General features: G+C 55.2%; 1 protein-coding gene across 1 annotated transcript in view; it reads right to left on the minus strand.

Moving 5' to 3' along the window:
* Positions 1-2,198: 2,198 nt before the first annotated feature.
* Positions 2,199-16,358, minus strand: part of LMO1 (LIM domain only 1) — a 36,478-nt gene continuing 22,318 nt past the window's right edge. Inside the window, exons 2-4 of the mRNA XM_065882069.1 lie at positions 7,352-7,565; positions 4,367-4,492; positions 2,199-2,578 (exon numbers count right to left, since the gene is read on the minus strand). Of these exons, the coding sequence (XP_065738141.1) occupies positions 2,473-2,578; positions 4,367-4,492; positions 7,352-7,565 (446 nt within the window). The 3' untranslated portion in view covers positions 2,199-2,472. The remainder of the gene's footprint in view (positions 2,579-4,366; positions 4,493-7,351; positions 7,566-16,358) is intronic.

Consider the following 16,358-nt stretch of genomic DNA (forward strand, 5'->3'; position numbering starts at 1 on the left):
AAGCACAGCACTTCACAGTGTAGATCTCAGGACACAGATCATCCCCATTTCCTGGATGAGGATGGTGAGGCAGCGGTAAGCGGAGCCATGATGCCGAACTTGGAACGTTCCATGCCATGTTAGGCTGAGGAAGCACCCTGTCCAGGTATGGGGCAAGCGGAGTGGGGCTGGGGTCATCTTAGAAGGCCAGCTCTGCCCCTGGGGGCTTTCAAAGCCCAGCTGCCTGACTTTGAGTCGATCTCATTGTCAGTGAATTAATTGTTGTGCAACCTACAGTGTGAGACAAGTTAATTACATAATTACTGCAAAATGACACGTTATTTCATGGCTGCAATATGGTAACTCTGTTGGAAACAATTGTGATCGCCCAGAAACTGCATTCGAGTGGCTCCGTTATCTCTCGATAACCATGTAATTAACTTGTTACAACTTTATCTGCAGCAGACTCCGAAGTTAGGACTTGGGTCCTTGGGGTGGGCACAGCCATCCTAGACATAAGGGCCCAGGGAGGGTCTGGCATTGAGGGCTCTGCTACGGTCCAGGGAAATAATGTTCATGTTGAGCGAGAAAAAAAGCCCTCATTACAGACTCCAGCCTCAAGCTCATGTGCTCAAACCCATTCACAATCTCACATGGTCACACACAGACGACAGCTCCCTGGTCTCACCAGACCCACTCAAATATACCCACCAGACTCACTCAAATATACCCACTGCAGCCTCTCTTTTCTCTCACGTACACGGGTGCGGCTCCTTCATAGAAAGTGGAAGTCCCAAAGTAGAGAACTCCTACCCCAAGATCCTTGGCCCTAAAGATCCCTTCCCACAGACTGGGCCACTGGCCACAAAACCGTATCTTGGAGACGCAGCCTCCTCCAAGCGCCCATAAGAGCTCAGCCATCCTCCCGCTTCACTTCAAGTGGAGGAGCAGGCCCAGGGGCAGGTGACGTGAGACGGCAGCGCATCCCCGCTTCGCCCAGGCAGCCAGTTCCCTGCCCAGAAGCAGGCAGAGGATGAGGCTGTAGGCTAACTCCATCTGGGCTCTGGTCTGTGGCCAGGATAAAAACTGTCCCTGGGGAAGGAGGAGTGAGTGGCCTGATGGTCAGGGGAGCCTGTCCATATAGCCTTCTCTGTTCAGGCTTTGGACCCAAGGAGCCTCTCTTTTTAATACTGTTCAGTGATACCTTTTCAGTTCCAGGCTATGTGCTCGGCACTATGGCTTCAGCCATGACCAAGACAGCATCCCTGCTGCCCCGGGTGAGCCTAGCTCAGCCGCTGGATGTCTGGCTGCCTTCCAGCCTGAGTACCTGCCGGCGTTCTGTCTGTCCCTACCTATCTCTGCCTACACATCCATCTACTTGTGTGTCCATCTCTCCTGCTTGCCAGTACATGTATGTGTCTGACTGTGTGTCTGTTGACTTGTCTGACTCTGCAGTCGTCACAAATGGTCCCATGTCTGCTGGAGGGAACCAGCCTGTCCCAGGTCTCCCCATGGTGCTCGTCCTCACCTTGATGTGCTCTGTTTGTTTTCCTGGCTTTCCCCCTTCTCCTCAAGGGCACGGACTGTGTCCAGTCCATGATTCATCCTTGTGTCTGGTACTTTCAGCGCAGGGCTGAGACCGACAGATTTGCCGACAGAATGAACGAAAACCTCCCGCCTGCGTGGGCTGAGTTAACAGGGAAACAGAATTGTTCTCACTCATCCAGGGGAGCAGAAAGGCAGGCCCCAGGTTGGGCCCAGGCTGTAAGGAAGAGACAGCAAATGCTGTCCGTCCCCATGAAGGTTAAGAGGGGTTTAAGAATGGAGCTCCCATGGCAGGGAGCTCAGGATTTGGGGTCCTACCATGGAGGCAGACCAGAGCTGGGTCCCTGTCTGGGCAGTCTGGGGGGTTTCAATGGTGGATGTAACACAGGAGCCCAGGGAAGGGTGGTTTTCATCTCGGGGGCCAGGGTATATGCTCTGCCAGGGGAGGGGGAGGACACCCTAGCCCCACCTTCTGGCTGAGGGGGTGCTTGGGGTTGTCCCCTCCCCTCCAGCTTGTTCCCGCTAAAGCCCACCTGGAGCCGCCCTGCCGGCAACACTAGAGCCCCAGGCACGCCCCCCACAACGAAGGACCAAGGGGAGGGTCTTGTTTTACTCCCAAGCCAAGGGGAGGGGCCCCAGGTCTGTGTCAGTCATGTGATCAATGCAGAATAACCTCCCCGGAAACATTCATAAGTTTAATCCACGCCAGTAATAAAATCGCATTACATTTCTCATAAAATAAATGTTCCCATTTATATACAGAAGACAGACTGTACAGGCCCAGCCTGGCCCCAGGAGGGGTCACACACAGACGGGCGGCGCTGGAGGAAGGGCCCTTCCTCCCATCGAGGACAGAGGAGCTGTAATCGGCAGGAGAGCGGCTGGCCAGCCGGGCGGGTGGGCAGGCGGGCGGGCGGACGGACGGGCCGGGCGGCCAGGCGCCGGGCGTCACTGAACCTGGGGCTCAAAGGTGCCATTGAGTTGCCCCTCCTCATAGTCCATCTGACACAAGATCATGTTGTTCTTCAGGAAGAATTTGTCTCCCACACAAAATCTGGAAAATCCAAGCAGGAGAGAGAGGCCATGGAGGGGTCCCAGTGGACGGTGGCGGCTCCAGACAGGACCCCGCCCGGCCCAGGAAGTGGACGTGGGGGAAGTGAGGTCCCGGGGAGCCTGCTCCTTGAGCTTTCCAGAGGGGATCCCTGAAAGTCTCTCGGCCAGGCCCTGCAGCCTGGGGCGTAAGACACACAGATAAGCCTGGGCCACAGCCCTTCCACATAGTCAGAGCTCCTGTGGAGGTGGGAGTGGGGCTGGGGTCGGAGGGCAGGTGTAGAAATAATGTACCTCAGTGCCAGAGAGGGAGAAAGGGAGGAGGAACAAAGAAATAGGAAAAGACCAACGGAGGGCAGGGAAGGAGAGAGGCAGAGATGGAGCACGAGGAAGGGATAAAATGGCTGACTTTTCCAACCCTCTGCTCCCCTCCCCAGCTTAAGGAAATGGCTCAGGGAAGGGCACTCTTCCTCTAAACAGGATCTGTGGGTTTCCGGGAACATCCTTCCAGGAGGAGGTGACGCTGTCCCACCATCTTCCCTCGAACCCAAAGAAGGCCCTGCTTTGCCTCTCTGCCCCTCTCGGTCCTCCTCAAGCGCTGGAGGACTCAGCCCTTCCCCCAGAGACGTGCCCAGGGTGTCTGAGGCCTGTAGTGGGACCCCAGGGTCACAGGCTCAGTCCCAGCAGATCCCACTTCAACCACCAGGTGGCGCTGCAACTTCACCGAGCCCTCCCGGCAGTAGGTCTGCGCAGAGCCCCAGCCAAACCAGCACTCCCTGCAGGTCCCTCTGGACCTCACCCTCTGGGAACACTTGTATGAACTCCTTCCTCACCTGGGGGCTCCTGAGAAAAGGGCCTGCCTTCTGGGGCCCGGCCCCCAGCCAGGGTTGAAGCGCTCTGGCTCCTTAGGTCCCTAGGGTCTCCCATGGGGCTCGGGGCACAAAGAAGGGGCCAAAACACCAGAAACAAGGCTGGGCTGGAACCAGAATCACAGAAGTGAGTGACCGTTCCCCAAGGGGATTTCACCTTCCAGGTCTGGGAACCCTTTTTCGCTGGAATGTCCATGCGCGCTCCTGCATGTAGCACACACACACGGCACAGGACATGCATACAGAACTCTTGTGCACACACATTTAAAACATGCATGTACAATACATGCATGGGACTCCTCTGGTGGCGCAGTGGTTAAGAATCCACTTGCCAATGCAGGGGACACGGGTTCGAGCCCTGGTCCGGGAAGATCCCATATGCCGCGGAGCAACTAAGCCTGTGTGCCACAACTACTGAGTCTGCACTCTAGAGCCCGCAAGCCACAACTACTGAGCCCACATGCCACAACCACTGAAGCCCGTGTGCCTAGAGCCAGGGCTCTGCAACGAACAGAAGCCACCACAATGAGAAGACCGCGCACCACAACGAAGAGCCCCCACTCGCCACAACTAGAGAAAGCCTGTGCGCAGCAATGAAGACCCAACGCAGCCAAAAATAATAAATATATTAAAAAAATAAATGCATGGACACTACACACACTGCACACAGCTCATGCATGGCCCCGTCCATTACATTTGCACAGAGCTGTACTCCACGAACATGTACATGCGGTATCGGAGGGCACACCTTTGGCTACAGGGCTCAGGTGTACATAAAACACACGCATGAACATACATGCTCACAACATGCACACACAGGACCCGCATTTGCATGCATGCCTCCATGGCACTCCTGGTCTGTGGCAGCAGGTGTCAGTGGGGGTCTGCTGAGTGTGTTGGGTCTGTTACAGGCCAGCACTCACCTCTGGTTGCAGAGCTGGCAGGCGAAGCAGTCGAGGTGATATACGTTGTCCCGGGCCCGCATCACCATCTCGAAGGCTGGAATCAGCTTGCTGCAGGCGGCGCAGTTTCCTGTGGTGCCGAAGAGCCTGCAGAGGGAAGGGTGCAGAGGGCTCAGGCACCTGTTGGGGTGGTGTGGGGGGCAGGGGAGTCGCCTCCATCCAGGGCCCCACCTGCCCTCCCCCTGGTTCAGCAGGTGGGCCTGGGCAAGAGGCAAGGAGCACAGGTGACAGTGTCTGGATTCCGCTAAGAGAGAAGGCTTCAGAGAAATTGGCGCATTCACCCAGGAAGGAGACTCTGGGGACCCAGGCGTTGGCTGACACTGCCCGTCCCCCGGCTTCACTGACAATGCCCTCTCCCAGGCTTCCACTGGGGCCCCTCAAGCACCTGAGGTCACCAGAAGAACACTGGGCTGGGCCCTGAGCAAGGACTCCAGACTCACACAAGCCTGAATTTAGAGACAGTCTGCTGATCATGGGCTGTGTGTCCTCAGGCAAGTTACCGAGTCTCTCTGAGCCTCATTTATTTCAACGGTAAAATGGGGACCATAATACACTCTTCACAAGCTTGTTGTGAACAGTAACCTCTCAGTCACAGCTCCTTTAGTAAATGCCTATGTAGCGTTTGCTATGTGCCAGGCACTGTTCTAAGGGCTCTCCAAAGACCAACTCATTTAATCTTGACAACAACCTTATGGGGTGGTCTTTTTCTGCTACCAATTCATGGTGTGACTTGCCTAACTCTCTTTTTTTTTTAAACATCTTTATTGGGGTATAATTGCTTTACAATGGTGTGTTAGTTTCTGCTTTATAACAAAGTGAATCAGTTATACATATACATATGTTCCCATATGTCTTCCCTAACTCCCTTTTCTTTTTTCTTCTTTTTTATTTTTTGTGGTACGCGGGCCTCTCACTGTCGTGGCCTCTCCCGTTGCGGAGCACAGGCTCCGGACACGCAGGCTCAGCGGCCATGGCTCACGGGCCCAGCCGCTCCGTGGTATGTGGGATCTTCCCGGACTGGGGCACGAACCCGTGTCCCCTGCATCGGCAGGTGGACTCTCAACCACTGCGCCACCAGGGAAGCCCTAACTCCCTTTTCTTGAACCTCAGTTTATCCTTCTTTAAAATGGGAAGGCTGGACCAGATGATCCCGTTCAAAGGTGCTTCTGAAACAGGACTGATGCCAAAAGGAAGTTCCAAGGCCATCTGGCACAACGCCTCTTTGGGGTAGGCACCCCTCCTCTTAGCTGCTGGTTGCAAAGCTCTAAGGACAGGGAACTCACTCCTTCCCCATGTAGGCCAGTCCTTGCTGAATGTTCCAGGGGTCTGAGCCAGCCAGGCCTCTGCTCTGCAGACTGGCAGCGCAAGCCCCAAGTGAGGCAAGGGGGCTGAGAGGCGGGCGGGAGGCCCTCTAATCCCTGATTTGTCCAGCTCAAGCTCGGGCGCCTGCAGATGAGCTTGGCTCCATTATTCATCAGCCTGAGCTGCCTGGTGGCTCAGATTAAGGCAGACAAAGGCCGGGCCAACAGCATCTGCTCGCCAAGAGGGGCCTTTCTGGCCACCAGTCCAATGAGAAGTGACTGCAGAGAGGCAGGCTCTGGACAGCCATTCTCAGGGGCTGAGCAGCTCAAGGAAGCCCCGCACCCACGTCCACCCCGGCCCACTGGCCCACCAGGCCCCGAAGTCATTCCTGAGCCTCTGCCAGAGTCCGGGAGAATACCTTCAGGCTCCAGTAGCTGGCAGGGCCCAGGATGCTTGTGGGTGCATCAGCTCTGTAGATGAGCCCATCCTGTACTGTGGTCGTCCCTCTCCAGGTCCTGTGGACTCGTCAGATGGTCTGTCACCTCCCCTCAACCTGGTAGGTTCAGCCCCCAGGTGATGTCCTAAACCTCCAGACCTGGAGACCCCTTCCAGGTTGCCGAGGGGTGAGTCCCCAGAAGCATCCTTAACCCCTCCTCCTGGCCTCAGCATCTCTCCTCCAGCCCCAGTCAGGAGCACTGAGTCACACATCCTGGTTTATAGCACCACTTAAAAAAAAAAAAAAAGCTCCTGCAAAGGCAGAAGTTAAAAGAGAAGGTGCAGGCAGGTAAATCTTAGGCTCTTCGGGGAAATAGGGGAGCCTCTGCTGATAACCCCGCCCTCCCCCCCCTACCCACCAACATGCCCAGTCCTGAGCAGAGGGAGCCCCAAGAAGCCTGGCCATGACCTACTAATTAATGCGATGGGCCTTCCTTCCCCGCAAGGCCCTGCCGCCATCCAGTAGCCTGCATGGGAGCCAAATGCAGATGTTGGGTCTCAGCCAAGGCCCCTGCTTTGTGGCCTCCTTCCAGCCTTGCTGATGTCATAAATGGCCTAAGGGAGGGTTAACTGGGGAGGAGGAGCCCCGGGGAACAGGATCCAGGTTGTGGAGGAGGGTGGGTCAGAGCTCTGAGGAATGCCAGGAGGGGAAGCGGTAGTCTTTTCACCATTCACAGAGGGGTAACCTGAGGTGGGGGAAGAGGTTCAGGACTAGCTCAAACCCAGGTCTTTAAGTTCCAGCATCAGCAGCTCTTCTTCTAGGGTCTGGCTACCTACCAGGCTCCCCAGGCGTGGGGGTGTTTAATCCCAGGGCCCACCTGGAAGATGGGGAGCTGGGCCCTGGGGAGATTGAGAAGGAGACCGTCAGGCCAGAGGGGCCCAGGGAAGTCAGAGCTTCCCCACCTGCTCCTGGAAGCCCCTCCAGGGCGTCCCTTCCCAGATTTCAGGGACGGGGTGGGTCAAAAGCACCTGGCAAAGGCAGGGCCAGAGCCACACTGGTGCCCTCGGGAAGCTTCTCTTGGGTGCCCAATGGTAACAGATGTGCCCGCCCAGGACCCGCGCTGGGCACTGAGTCCGAGGGGCAGGGCACAGCGGTGCCAGTCTTGGAGGATGGGGCTTTCTGAGCAGAAGGGCTGGGGGGCCGCCCACCTCAGGTAGTCGCGTCGGCACAGAATGAGGTTGGCCTTGGTGTAGAGCGTGGAGCCCACCTCGCCCAGGCGGCAGTCACAGCAGGCGCACTTGAGGCAGTCCTCGTGCCAGTACTTGTCCAGCGCCTTCAGCAGGTAGCGGTCCTTGATCTTGCGGTTGCAGCCCGCGCAGCCCTTCTGCTTCCCTTTGGGCTGGACGGAGAGCATCGGCATACCTGCGGATGGACAGACAGATGGACATGGTGGGCCCTGCGGCTCCCACCTCAGGGTACATCCCTCCGCTTCTCTCTGCTGCCCCCTTCCAGGAACCCTCCCTGTCTCCCCAGCAGCTACCTCCCCTGGGCCTGGGTCCCGCCCTGTGTGGCCTGCCTGGCACGGCCTCCTCCCCTGCCCTGTGACGGTCCTCCAGAAGCTGCGGGAGCCCCGCTTCTGCTCTGCTGCAGGGCACACAGCTAGTCCTCAGGTCCGCCTCCCTGAGTTGTTCCTCTCCTTCCAGCCACTGCCCCCTGTGCCGTGGGATCCACGGTAGGCCTGAGGCCTCCTCATGCAGCCACCATCCGTTGGCTCTTTCGGCAGCCCTGAGAATGGAATCTCGGGCTTGGGGTCCACTAGAACTCCCAGATCTCTTTGCCACCTCAAGACTTCCTCACACTGCTGTGTGCTTGACCCTTTTAACCTAACACGTCAGCCCACAGCCTCTTGACTGTGGAGGCGTCAAGAAGAAAGTGAGGGCTTCCCTGGTGGCGCAGTGGTTAAGAATCTGCCTGCCAATGCAGGGGACACGGGTTCAATACCTGGTCCGGGAAGATGCCACGTGCCGCGGAGCAACTGAGCCCGTGCGCCACAACCGCTGAGCCTGCACTCTAGAGCCTGTGAGCCACAACTACTGAGCCCCCGCGCCGCAACTACTGAAGCCCGCGTGCCTAGAGCCGGTGCTCTACAACAAGAGAAGCCACTGTAATGAGAAGCCCACGCAGCGCAACGAAGAGTAGCCCCCGCTCGCTGCGACTAGAGAAAGCCTGCGCGCAGCAACGAAGACCCAATGCAGCCAAAAATAAATAAAATTTAAAAAATAAAAAAATAAAAAAAAAGAAGGAAGTGAGATGCCCCTGTGATACTCCCAGGGGGCAGCAGGAGCTCTGGAGCTCCTGGTCAATGCTTGGGGAGGTAGCTGGGCCTGGCCTAGTTGACGCTTTCCTCAGGAATGTTTCTAGCTAGATTCAAACTTCCTACCTGCCCTAGCCTGAGGAAGGGGACCATCGGTGCCCCAGCATCCTTGCTCATCCTACCAGGATAAGAATCTTGGAGACACTGGCCCTCTCCCAGGGCCCATATGAGCTTCCCGACATACAAGGAAGTGGTAAGTACAAAAGACAGGAATCGCAGCATAGCCTTGACCGGAGGGAGGGGCAGACCTCCCACCGGGCAAGCATGTACACTCACGCATACCCCGTGCACACAGGCAAGGTGTGCAGGTGTGGGCATGTGTGTGCACAGAGGCACAGGCTCCTAGCCCCCGGCCCTGAGGCCATAGGGAGGGGCAGTTGAGAAGGAGGTGGGGACAGATGTTGTCTGGGAACCTGGACATCCACGTGGAGTCCTGAGGCTCGAGCGGTGAAGACTAGGCTTGGAGGGAAGTGCGGAGAGTCTCAGAGCCCAGGTGGATGGTGGGGTTGCCTTGCACTTGTCTAACCCTCACAAGGGCTCAGATGGGTTGAGGGGTCACCGCTGGGGAAAACAGCCCACGCCCTCCTGCCTCCTCGGTTTTCCAGCAAGCCCCCGAAGACTCCCTCCCCCTGGGCCCAAGGTCTCCACAGGACCCCTGCACTCTCCAGGGCTCTGGGTTCAGCTCCCGTTCCCTGGCATTCCTCCTCTCCCTCCCTCCCCCTCACTGCCCCCAGCCTGGAGTCAGAGCTGCTTCCTTTCCCTTCCCTCTTCTGGATTGTGACTCTTCCTCAGGCTCCAGGAGAGAACCAGCTTCCAAAGAACCTCAGTCTCAGAATCCACAGATGTCAGGTGAGAGGGGCTCCCAGAGTTCGTACAGGCAAATGCTCTCATTCTACAAATGGGGGAACTGAGGCCCAGAGAGTCCAAAGGGCTAGTGTAAGCCACTGATCAAGCTGGCCTCTGGGGTTCTTCCTCCCTCCTATGCTCTGTCTCAGCCTCGCTGCCTCCTCAGACGTCTCTTGGAGAGGGGGCAGCCCCCCAGCACCCGGGAGCAGCAGGACAGGTGAGGACAGGAAGGAGGCAGTGCATCCTCCCTCCTCCAGTGCCCGCAGGGCCCATCTGTTAGCTGGGAAGTTTGCTGCCTAATTTCCTTAATGCAGCTCTACAGGTTAATTGGTCTGAGAGAGTAAGGGGGCTCAGGCCCGCCTGTGTCTCCTCTGACAGGGGCCAGCCCGGTCACAGAGCTCAGGGGAGCCCAGAGAGGCCGCTGGGGAGCAGGCCCACCCGAGAGCTAAGGCGGGGCTGAGAGGCTCCTTCCTAGGCCTGGCCTACAGGGATCAAATGGGGGAGGGGTTCAAAGAGCTGGATATGGAAAGGTCTGGGGGCTCCCAGGGTAAAACTACTGTCCCCGGGGCCTGTGGAAGGCGCAACCAGCCAGCATAGCTATGCATATACATTCCAGCTTGGAAAACTCCAGACCAAGCCTCTCTCCAGTCCCCCCACGGCTGATTTTCCCCTTGCTCCCCAGGGCTAGCAGCAGGCCTGGCTCCCTTCCCAACAGCCCTGAGCCCTCCCAGGGCTCTATACTTGTGCTATCACTGGGAGGGGGGTGAGTGGCTGGAACGTCATTACTCAGGGGATACATCTGGCCCACTAAGTTATGCCCCCAAATGAAGGGCGATCCCAGCACTAGGAGCGTCTGTCCTGCTCCATCTTCTGTCTGGCCTGGCTCCTAGGGAGGCTGAGCCTGCAGGGCTATGGACCACATGGTAGCCGGTAATTCCATCACCAGCGGGACCCAGCACCTAGAGGATGCAGGGAGGATGTGGGGAGCAAAGCCACACGCTGCCCCAGGTCCCCCGCCTGGCATACAGCAAGTGCTCTGTAAGGCCTGAGTACCCTGCTTTAGGGTTCTGGACTCTGCTTCCTGGGTCCTGGAGAACTCGTTAAGAAGCCACATGGCTTCTGCCAGTGTCTGATGTCCACTGAGACACGGAACACCAGGCCCAGCCTGGCTGAGGAGGTCCCAGAGCATCTGGGGACCATGAGCTTTCTTCGCCTGGGAAGGCTGAGGTCCTGGGAGAAGTCTGACTCACCCCTCCCTTTTTTACCGAGCACCCACACTGTTTGCCCTCATTGGGCTAGTCCAGGAGACTTGAAAACACTCCTGCAAAGGTGAAGGGCCTTTAAGGGGGGCATCTATAATCTCCTTCTCCCAAATAGAGCAAGATGTTCCCCAGAGGGTCTGGGTTCTCCCTTCCTGTCCTGCCTCCCCAGCTCCCACCCAGCCTGCCTGTCGGCCCTGCAGACACCTCTTCCCTCCCTCCCTCCCCTGCCCGGCTCTGGGAGCTGAGCCTCGGGCCATGCACTTTCCATTAAGGAGATAGCATCCCTTTGCTGAAGTCCATTTGGGATCCATTTTAGTGTTATCTAAAAATCAAATCTACATGGTAATCCTTTTAATGTACTCCTGACTTTAGAAAAAAACAGCTTTGCGCTCCTTCAGGAAAGGTTTTAAAGCATTACCCAGTAATTACTACTCACTCATGAAAACACTGACATTTTACAATGGATGATGCTTGCCCCTGCATGTGCGTGTGGGCTCACGCTCAGACACAACACACGGGACCCAGCAAAATAAACCAATTCACTCAGCCCGTGCGTTCCCCCAAATCTCAGGGTGTGAGGGGGACGACATTAGCGAGGAGATGGGCCAGACTCCTACCCCGCCTCTCCCCTGGGCGGGCTGATGGTGGAAGGAGGCAGCCTCCCAGTCTGACTCATCCGGCTGTCAGACACTTACCCTCAGCTCTTGAATCTGGGGAAAAGCCAGACAGTCCCGGTGACTGGGAGGCACTGCCAGAGGTCATTCAGCTCTTCCCGCATCCCCAAGAGTGGTCTGCCAGACCAGACCCAAGTCCTCAGCAACTCCTGCCCGCCTATCCCAGGACAGCGCGTCCCTCAGATGGGACTTCTCTAAGGTGCCAAGGCCACCGGCTCCCGGTCCCACCCATGCCTCCAGTTTGGACAGCACACTGAGCCCGGCTGTGCAGCACTTCCTCTGCTCACAGTGAGCTCCTCTGAGGCAGGTCCTCCTCCCCAGAACGCCCACCCCATCCAGCCCCACGTCAGGTCATGCCCTGCGGCTCCCCTGCTGGAAGCCACCGTGGCCACCACTGGGAACCCTACCTGACATTCAAGGCCCCCTCCCACATGCCAGCACCCCCTGCGTGGCACTGCTGGCTCTGCTCCCTGTAGAATCCCAGGAATAATGTCCCTTTCCACCCTGCAAATGGATCTCATTTGCTTCTGCCCTAGAGCCTTCCCTCCGCCATTGCTCCAGGAAGAAATGCCTTGTCCTGCCTGTCCCACTCTTCCCCAAAGGTCAGAGTCAGCAGTGGAGTTGAGGCTAAGAGCACAGACTTTGAACTCAGAGAACCTACTTTCCAATCTGGGAACTGTCCCAAGTAGCTGGAGGGCTTGGCACAAACCCCTTTACCTTTCCAACTGTCATCTGTGAAATGGGGCCATACTAGTCTCCTTCCACCAGACTATAGTGAGGGTAGAATAAGGTTCTGCAGAGGAAGCCACAGCACAGGGTCTGGCAGCCAGCCGGGACCAACAAACAGGAACTGGTATATTGTTAACATGCGCCCCGGGATGCCTCTCCTGTTCTGACACTTGTTTTTTTGCTCTTTTAACTTTTTATCTTGACATTTCAAACTTCCAGATTTTGCAAGAATTCCTGTATACCCTTTACCCTGATTCTCTAAATATGAACATGTTGCCATGTTTGCTTTATCCTTCTCTGTTTATCTAGCCATCTACCTCCCTCCCTCCCTCCCTCCCTTCCTATAATTCTTTTCCTGACTCATCTGAGAGTTGGTTTCAGACATGAAGCCCCTATACCCATAAATACTTTGGTTTGATTTCCTGAGAGCAAGGACATTCTCTCACGGAACTCCAGTACAATGATCAAAACCAGGAAATTATCACTGATCTAATACTATTATCTATCCATTCAGATTTAATCAGTTCCCCCAATATCTTTTATAGCAAAATAAAAGTCTGGATCACGCATTTCATTCAGCTGTCAAGTTCAGTCTACTTAAATCTGGAAGAATTCCTAAGCCTTTCTTTGTGTTTCAAGACACTAGCATTTTTGAAGAGTACGGGCCAGTTATTATGGAGTTTCCTTCAATTTGGGTTTATCTGACACCTTTGACTATATGACCTTAACTCCTCTGTACCTCTTTGTTATAAAATGGATATGAGAATAGCCCTCATAGAGTTTCCATGAGGGATCCAGGAGCTAATACGTGTGAAGTGCTCAGGACTAACTGAAGCTGGCAGTCAAAAGTTAGCTCTGGGGCTTCCCTGGTGGCGCAGTGGTTGAGAGTCCGCCTGCCGATGCAGGGGACACGGGTTCGTGCCCCGGTCTGGGAAGATCCCACATGCCGCGGAGCGGCTGGGCCCGTGAGCCATGGCCGCTGAGCCTGCGCGTCCGGAGCCTGTCCTCCGCAACGGGAGAGGCCACAACAGTGAGAGGCCCGCGTAACGCATAAAAAAAAAAAAAAAAAAAAAAAAAAAAAAAAAAAAAAGTTAGCTCTGATTGGTGTCACCCCATTCAGCACATGGGGAAGGATGACCCTAATTAGTCACAGCTCCATCTCAGGCCGCTACAACAGTGATGGGCACATTTGGAGGAGAATTACCTGATTTGAATGTGTAACCATGGTTCAAGTCACGCAGGCACTGGTTAGAGTCCAGCCTTACCCAAAGGATAGTCTAGTGGCCACTGCAAATGTGTGCAGGAGGTCAGCCCCATCTGTCCCACAGGCTGCTTCAGGGACCAGTCAGAGGAGAAGGGGGCTGTGGCAGCTCAGGGGGCGACAGTTCAGGGCAGGTCCCTCTGTGTGCCCTGGGAGGCCTGGGGCACAGGCAGGTGTAGGCTTGGGATTTCTCATCATCTCTCCATATGCCTCAGTACTGCTCCAAATCCGTGCCCACACGGCAAAACACAACTGCCCAGCACAGCGCTGGGGCTTCCTTTTCTCACACTGGGGGACAGGCAGGGAGCCTGGGCTGAACTCTTCTGGGGGCTAATGGCGTTCTGCAGGGAGATATCCCTGACTGAACACTGAGCAGTGCTAGCTCACAACTGCTTTATGAGACGGGTACCATGCAGGCCCCATTCCTGTCTACTGTTGACACGTTTCCCCCCCTGAGCCTGTCCTAGGCTCCGCTGCTGGTGTGGGGCACCTGCCCCTCCTGCAGGCAGATAGAGCAGAGGCTCCATGGATCAGCTCCTGTCCGGCCTCCTGTGTGGAGCCCTGTTCTTGATCCTGGATAAACCACTGTGGCCCTCAAGGCCTGTCTGTCTCCCCAGCTGCACTGTGGGAATGATTCTAGCATGTACTTCTAAGGATGTCCTCAGGCGTATGTAGGATAAGACCTTGCATTAAATGCACCTCTCTCATCACGGAAACCAGCAAATACCCTTCCAGATGAAACCTATTCCCATTTTAACAACGGGAAAACTAAGGCACAAGAAAGGTTGTGACTTGTCATGGGTCACACAGAATGAGACAGAGCTGGGATTTGAACCCTGGCAGCCTGTCTTCAGGGCCCGAGCACTGGACTCAACTGCTCTGATGCCAGGCGGAGTGCTGCTTACCCTGAGATGCTAGCAGACCGGGGAGGGAGACATCACAGAGATTAGGAGACACAGAAGGTATGCACATGCAGGTCACACGTGCAAACATACACAGCTGCACACATACTTTCACACATACGTGTAATCACACACATGCGTACAAGGTCCACGAGAGGCGGGACCGTGTCCGCTTATTCTCCCCAGAACAGCTTTATTCCAGGCTCCAGCACAGCGCTAGCATACAGTAGGTGCTCAGTAAGTCGCATGAAAAGACACACCCCTGCATCCAAGGACACGCATGCATGGGTGTCACGTAAAAATATACACACATATGCCTGAGCCGTCACATGCACATTTACTGCCTTTTAAAAAACTACACTTGCAAAAAGTGGATCGTAGCTATAAGTCAAGCTCTGATTTGAACAAAACCCACGGATGAGAAGCCTGGTGCTCTGTTTTTAATTCCACTTGCCCCAGGAAACGGAGGAGCGCAAGCCCTGAGGTTTCGCCCACGTGGACCCAGGCAAGGCAGGGGAAATTATCCAGAAGTGATCAGTCCCACAATCGTCACACCCATGTCAGCTGCTGGAGGGGTAGGGTCTGGGTCCCTGCCACCTGCAAGGTGCTTGTACCCAGCGGGGCCCACACCCGGGCCTGGAACTGCAGAGTAGGATCCCAAACAGAGCCAGCCAGCGGCCCCTCCTCGGCATCAATCCTGTTTAATAAGGAAATTTGAAAGTGTAATCTAATTTTGCAGAATCTCTTTAAATCTCGTTTTCTCAGAAGTAACTTCATTTCGCACGGACACATCCAGCCTCGTGCGAAGGCCTCCATTTCACACCAGTTTTATCTCCACAATTTCTCGTCTCACTGCACTCCTATCCCAGGGCCTTGCCACGCACCAGGCGAGGCCTGAGCTAATAGCATTTCCTACTCATTTGGAATCAAAAGCCAACGAGAACAACTGTTGAAGCGCACGGCCACAGCCACCTAGAGTATGCTCGTTACCGCCTCTGCACAACCCCTCGCCGGCAGCTGCTCATTGGATTTGATGAGGGAGGGAAGTGGGGTTCCTGTGGCCTCCAACTCCCCTAGGGGTTGGGGGGCTTGGCTCCCGGGATGGCGGTCAGCGCGGCGGCGGGACGGGCCCCTTTGACTCTAGCAGTGCCCCTCAAGGGGCTCCGAGAGAAGAGGCAGGCAGGTACACACTGACGGTGGTCCCTGCAGACAAGATGGCCTCAGCTGGAATTCTGACTCCATCACTCCCCAGCTCTGCCTCAATATACTCACCTGCTGAATGAGAACAGACTACTTTAAAGGAGTATTTGGAGGACCGAGTTAGATAATGGACGTGAACTACTTATAACAATGTTGGACACAGTAGCTCAAAAACAATCAACTAAGAAAATGTATGCACATCTGATGACCCCCCCAATTCTCTTCCTAGGTACGCGCCCAACAGAAACGAGAGCTTACATCCACCAAAAGAGATGTACGACGATGTCTGTAGCAGTTTTCTTCATAATAGCCCCAAACTGAAAACAACACAGATGTCCATCAACAGTAAAATGGATAATAAACTGTGCTATGGTCATACGATAGAATAGTACACAGCAATGAAAAAGAATGAATCACCAGTACACACCACAATATGCATTAATCAGACAGTATAATGTGGAACAAAAGAAGCCAGACACAGAAAGGTAGATACTGTATCATTCTATTTATATGTAATTCCCAAACAGAAAACCGATCCATGGTGATCAATGTCAGAATAATGGGGTGTATCATCACCCGGCAGGAGGTGTGGGGAAGGCTGCTGAGGTCCTGGAAATGTCCTTTATCTTGATCTGGGTGGTGTTTAAATGGGTGCATACGTAACAGAAAACTTCACTGAACTGAACATTTGAGACTTGTGCCTTTTACTGCATATATATGATACCTCAACAACAACAAAAAAACTAAGAAGGAGACCCCTCAGTCTCCGTCAAGACTTTATACGCTTCTTCATAAGACCCTCCATTTACCCACTGTTCACTACATCTGTTGTCTCAGTGAATCCTCATTCTAACCCTGAGGCACTAAATGATCACCGGACTCAGCAGAGGCCCAGAGAGGTTCAGGACATTACCCGAGGTCACACAGCAGACAGGTGGCAGGGGGAGGATTGGAGGAGCCCTGGCCT

The sequence above is a fragment of the Phocoena phocoena genome, chromosome 8, assembly GCF_963924675.1.
Source record: "Phocoena phocoena chromosome 8, mPhoPho1.1, whole genome shotgun sequence".
Lineage (NCBI taxonomy): Eukaryota > Metazoa > Chordata > Mammalia > Artiodactyla > Phocoenidae > Phocoena > Phocoena phocoena.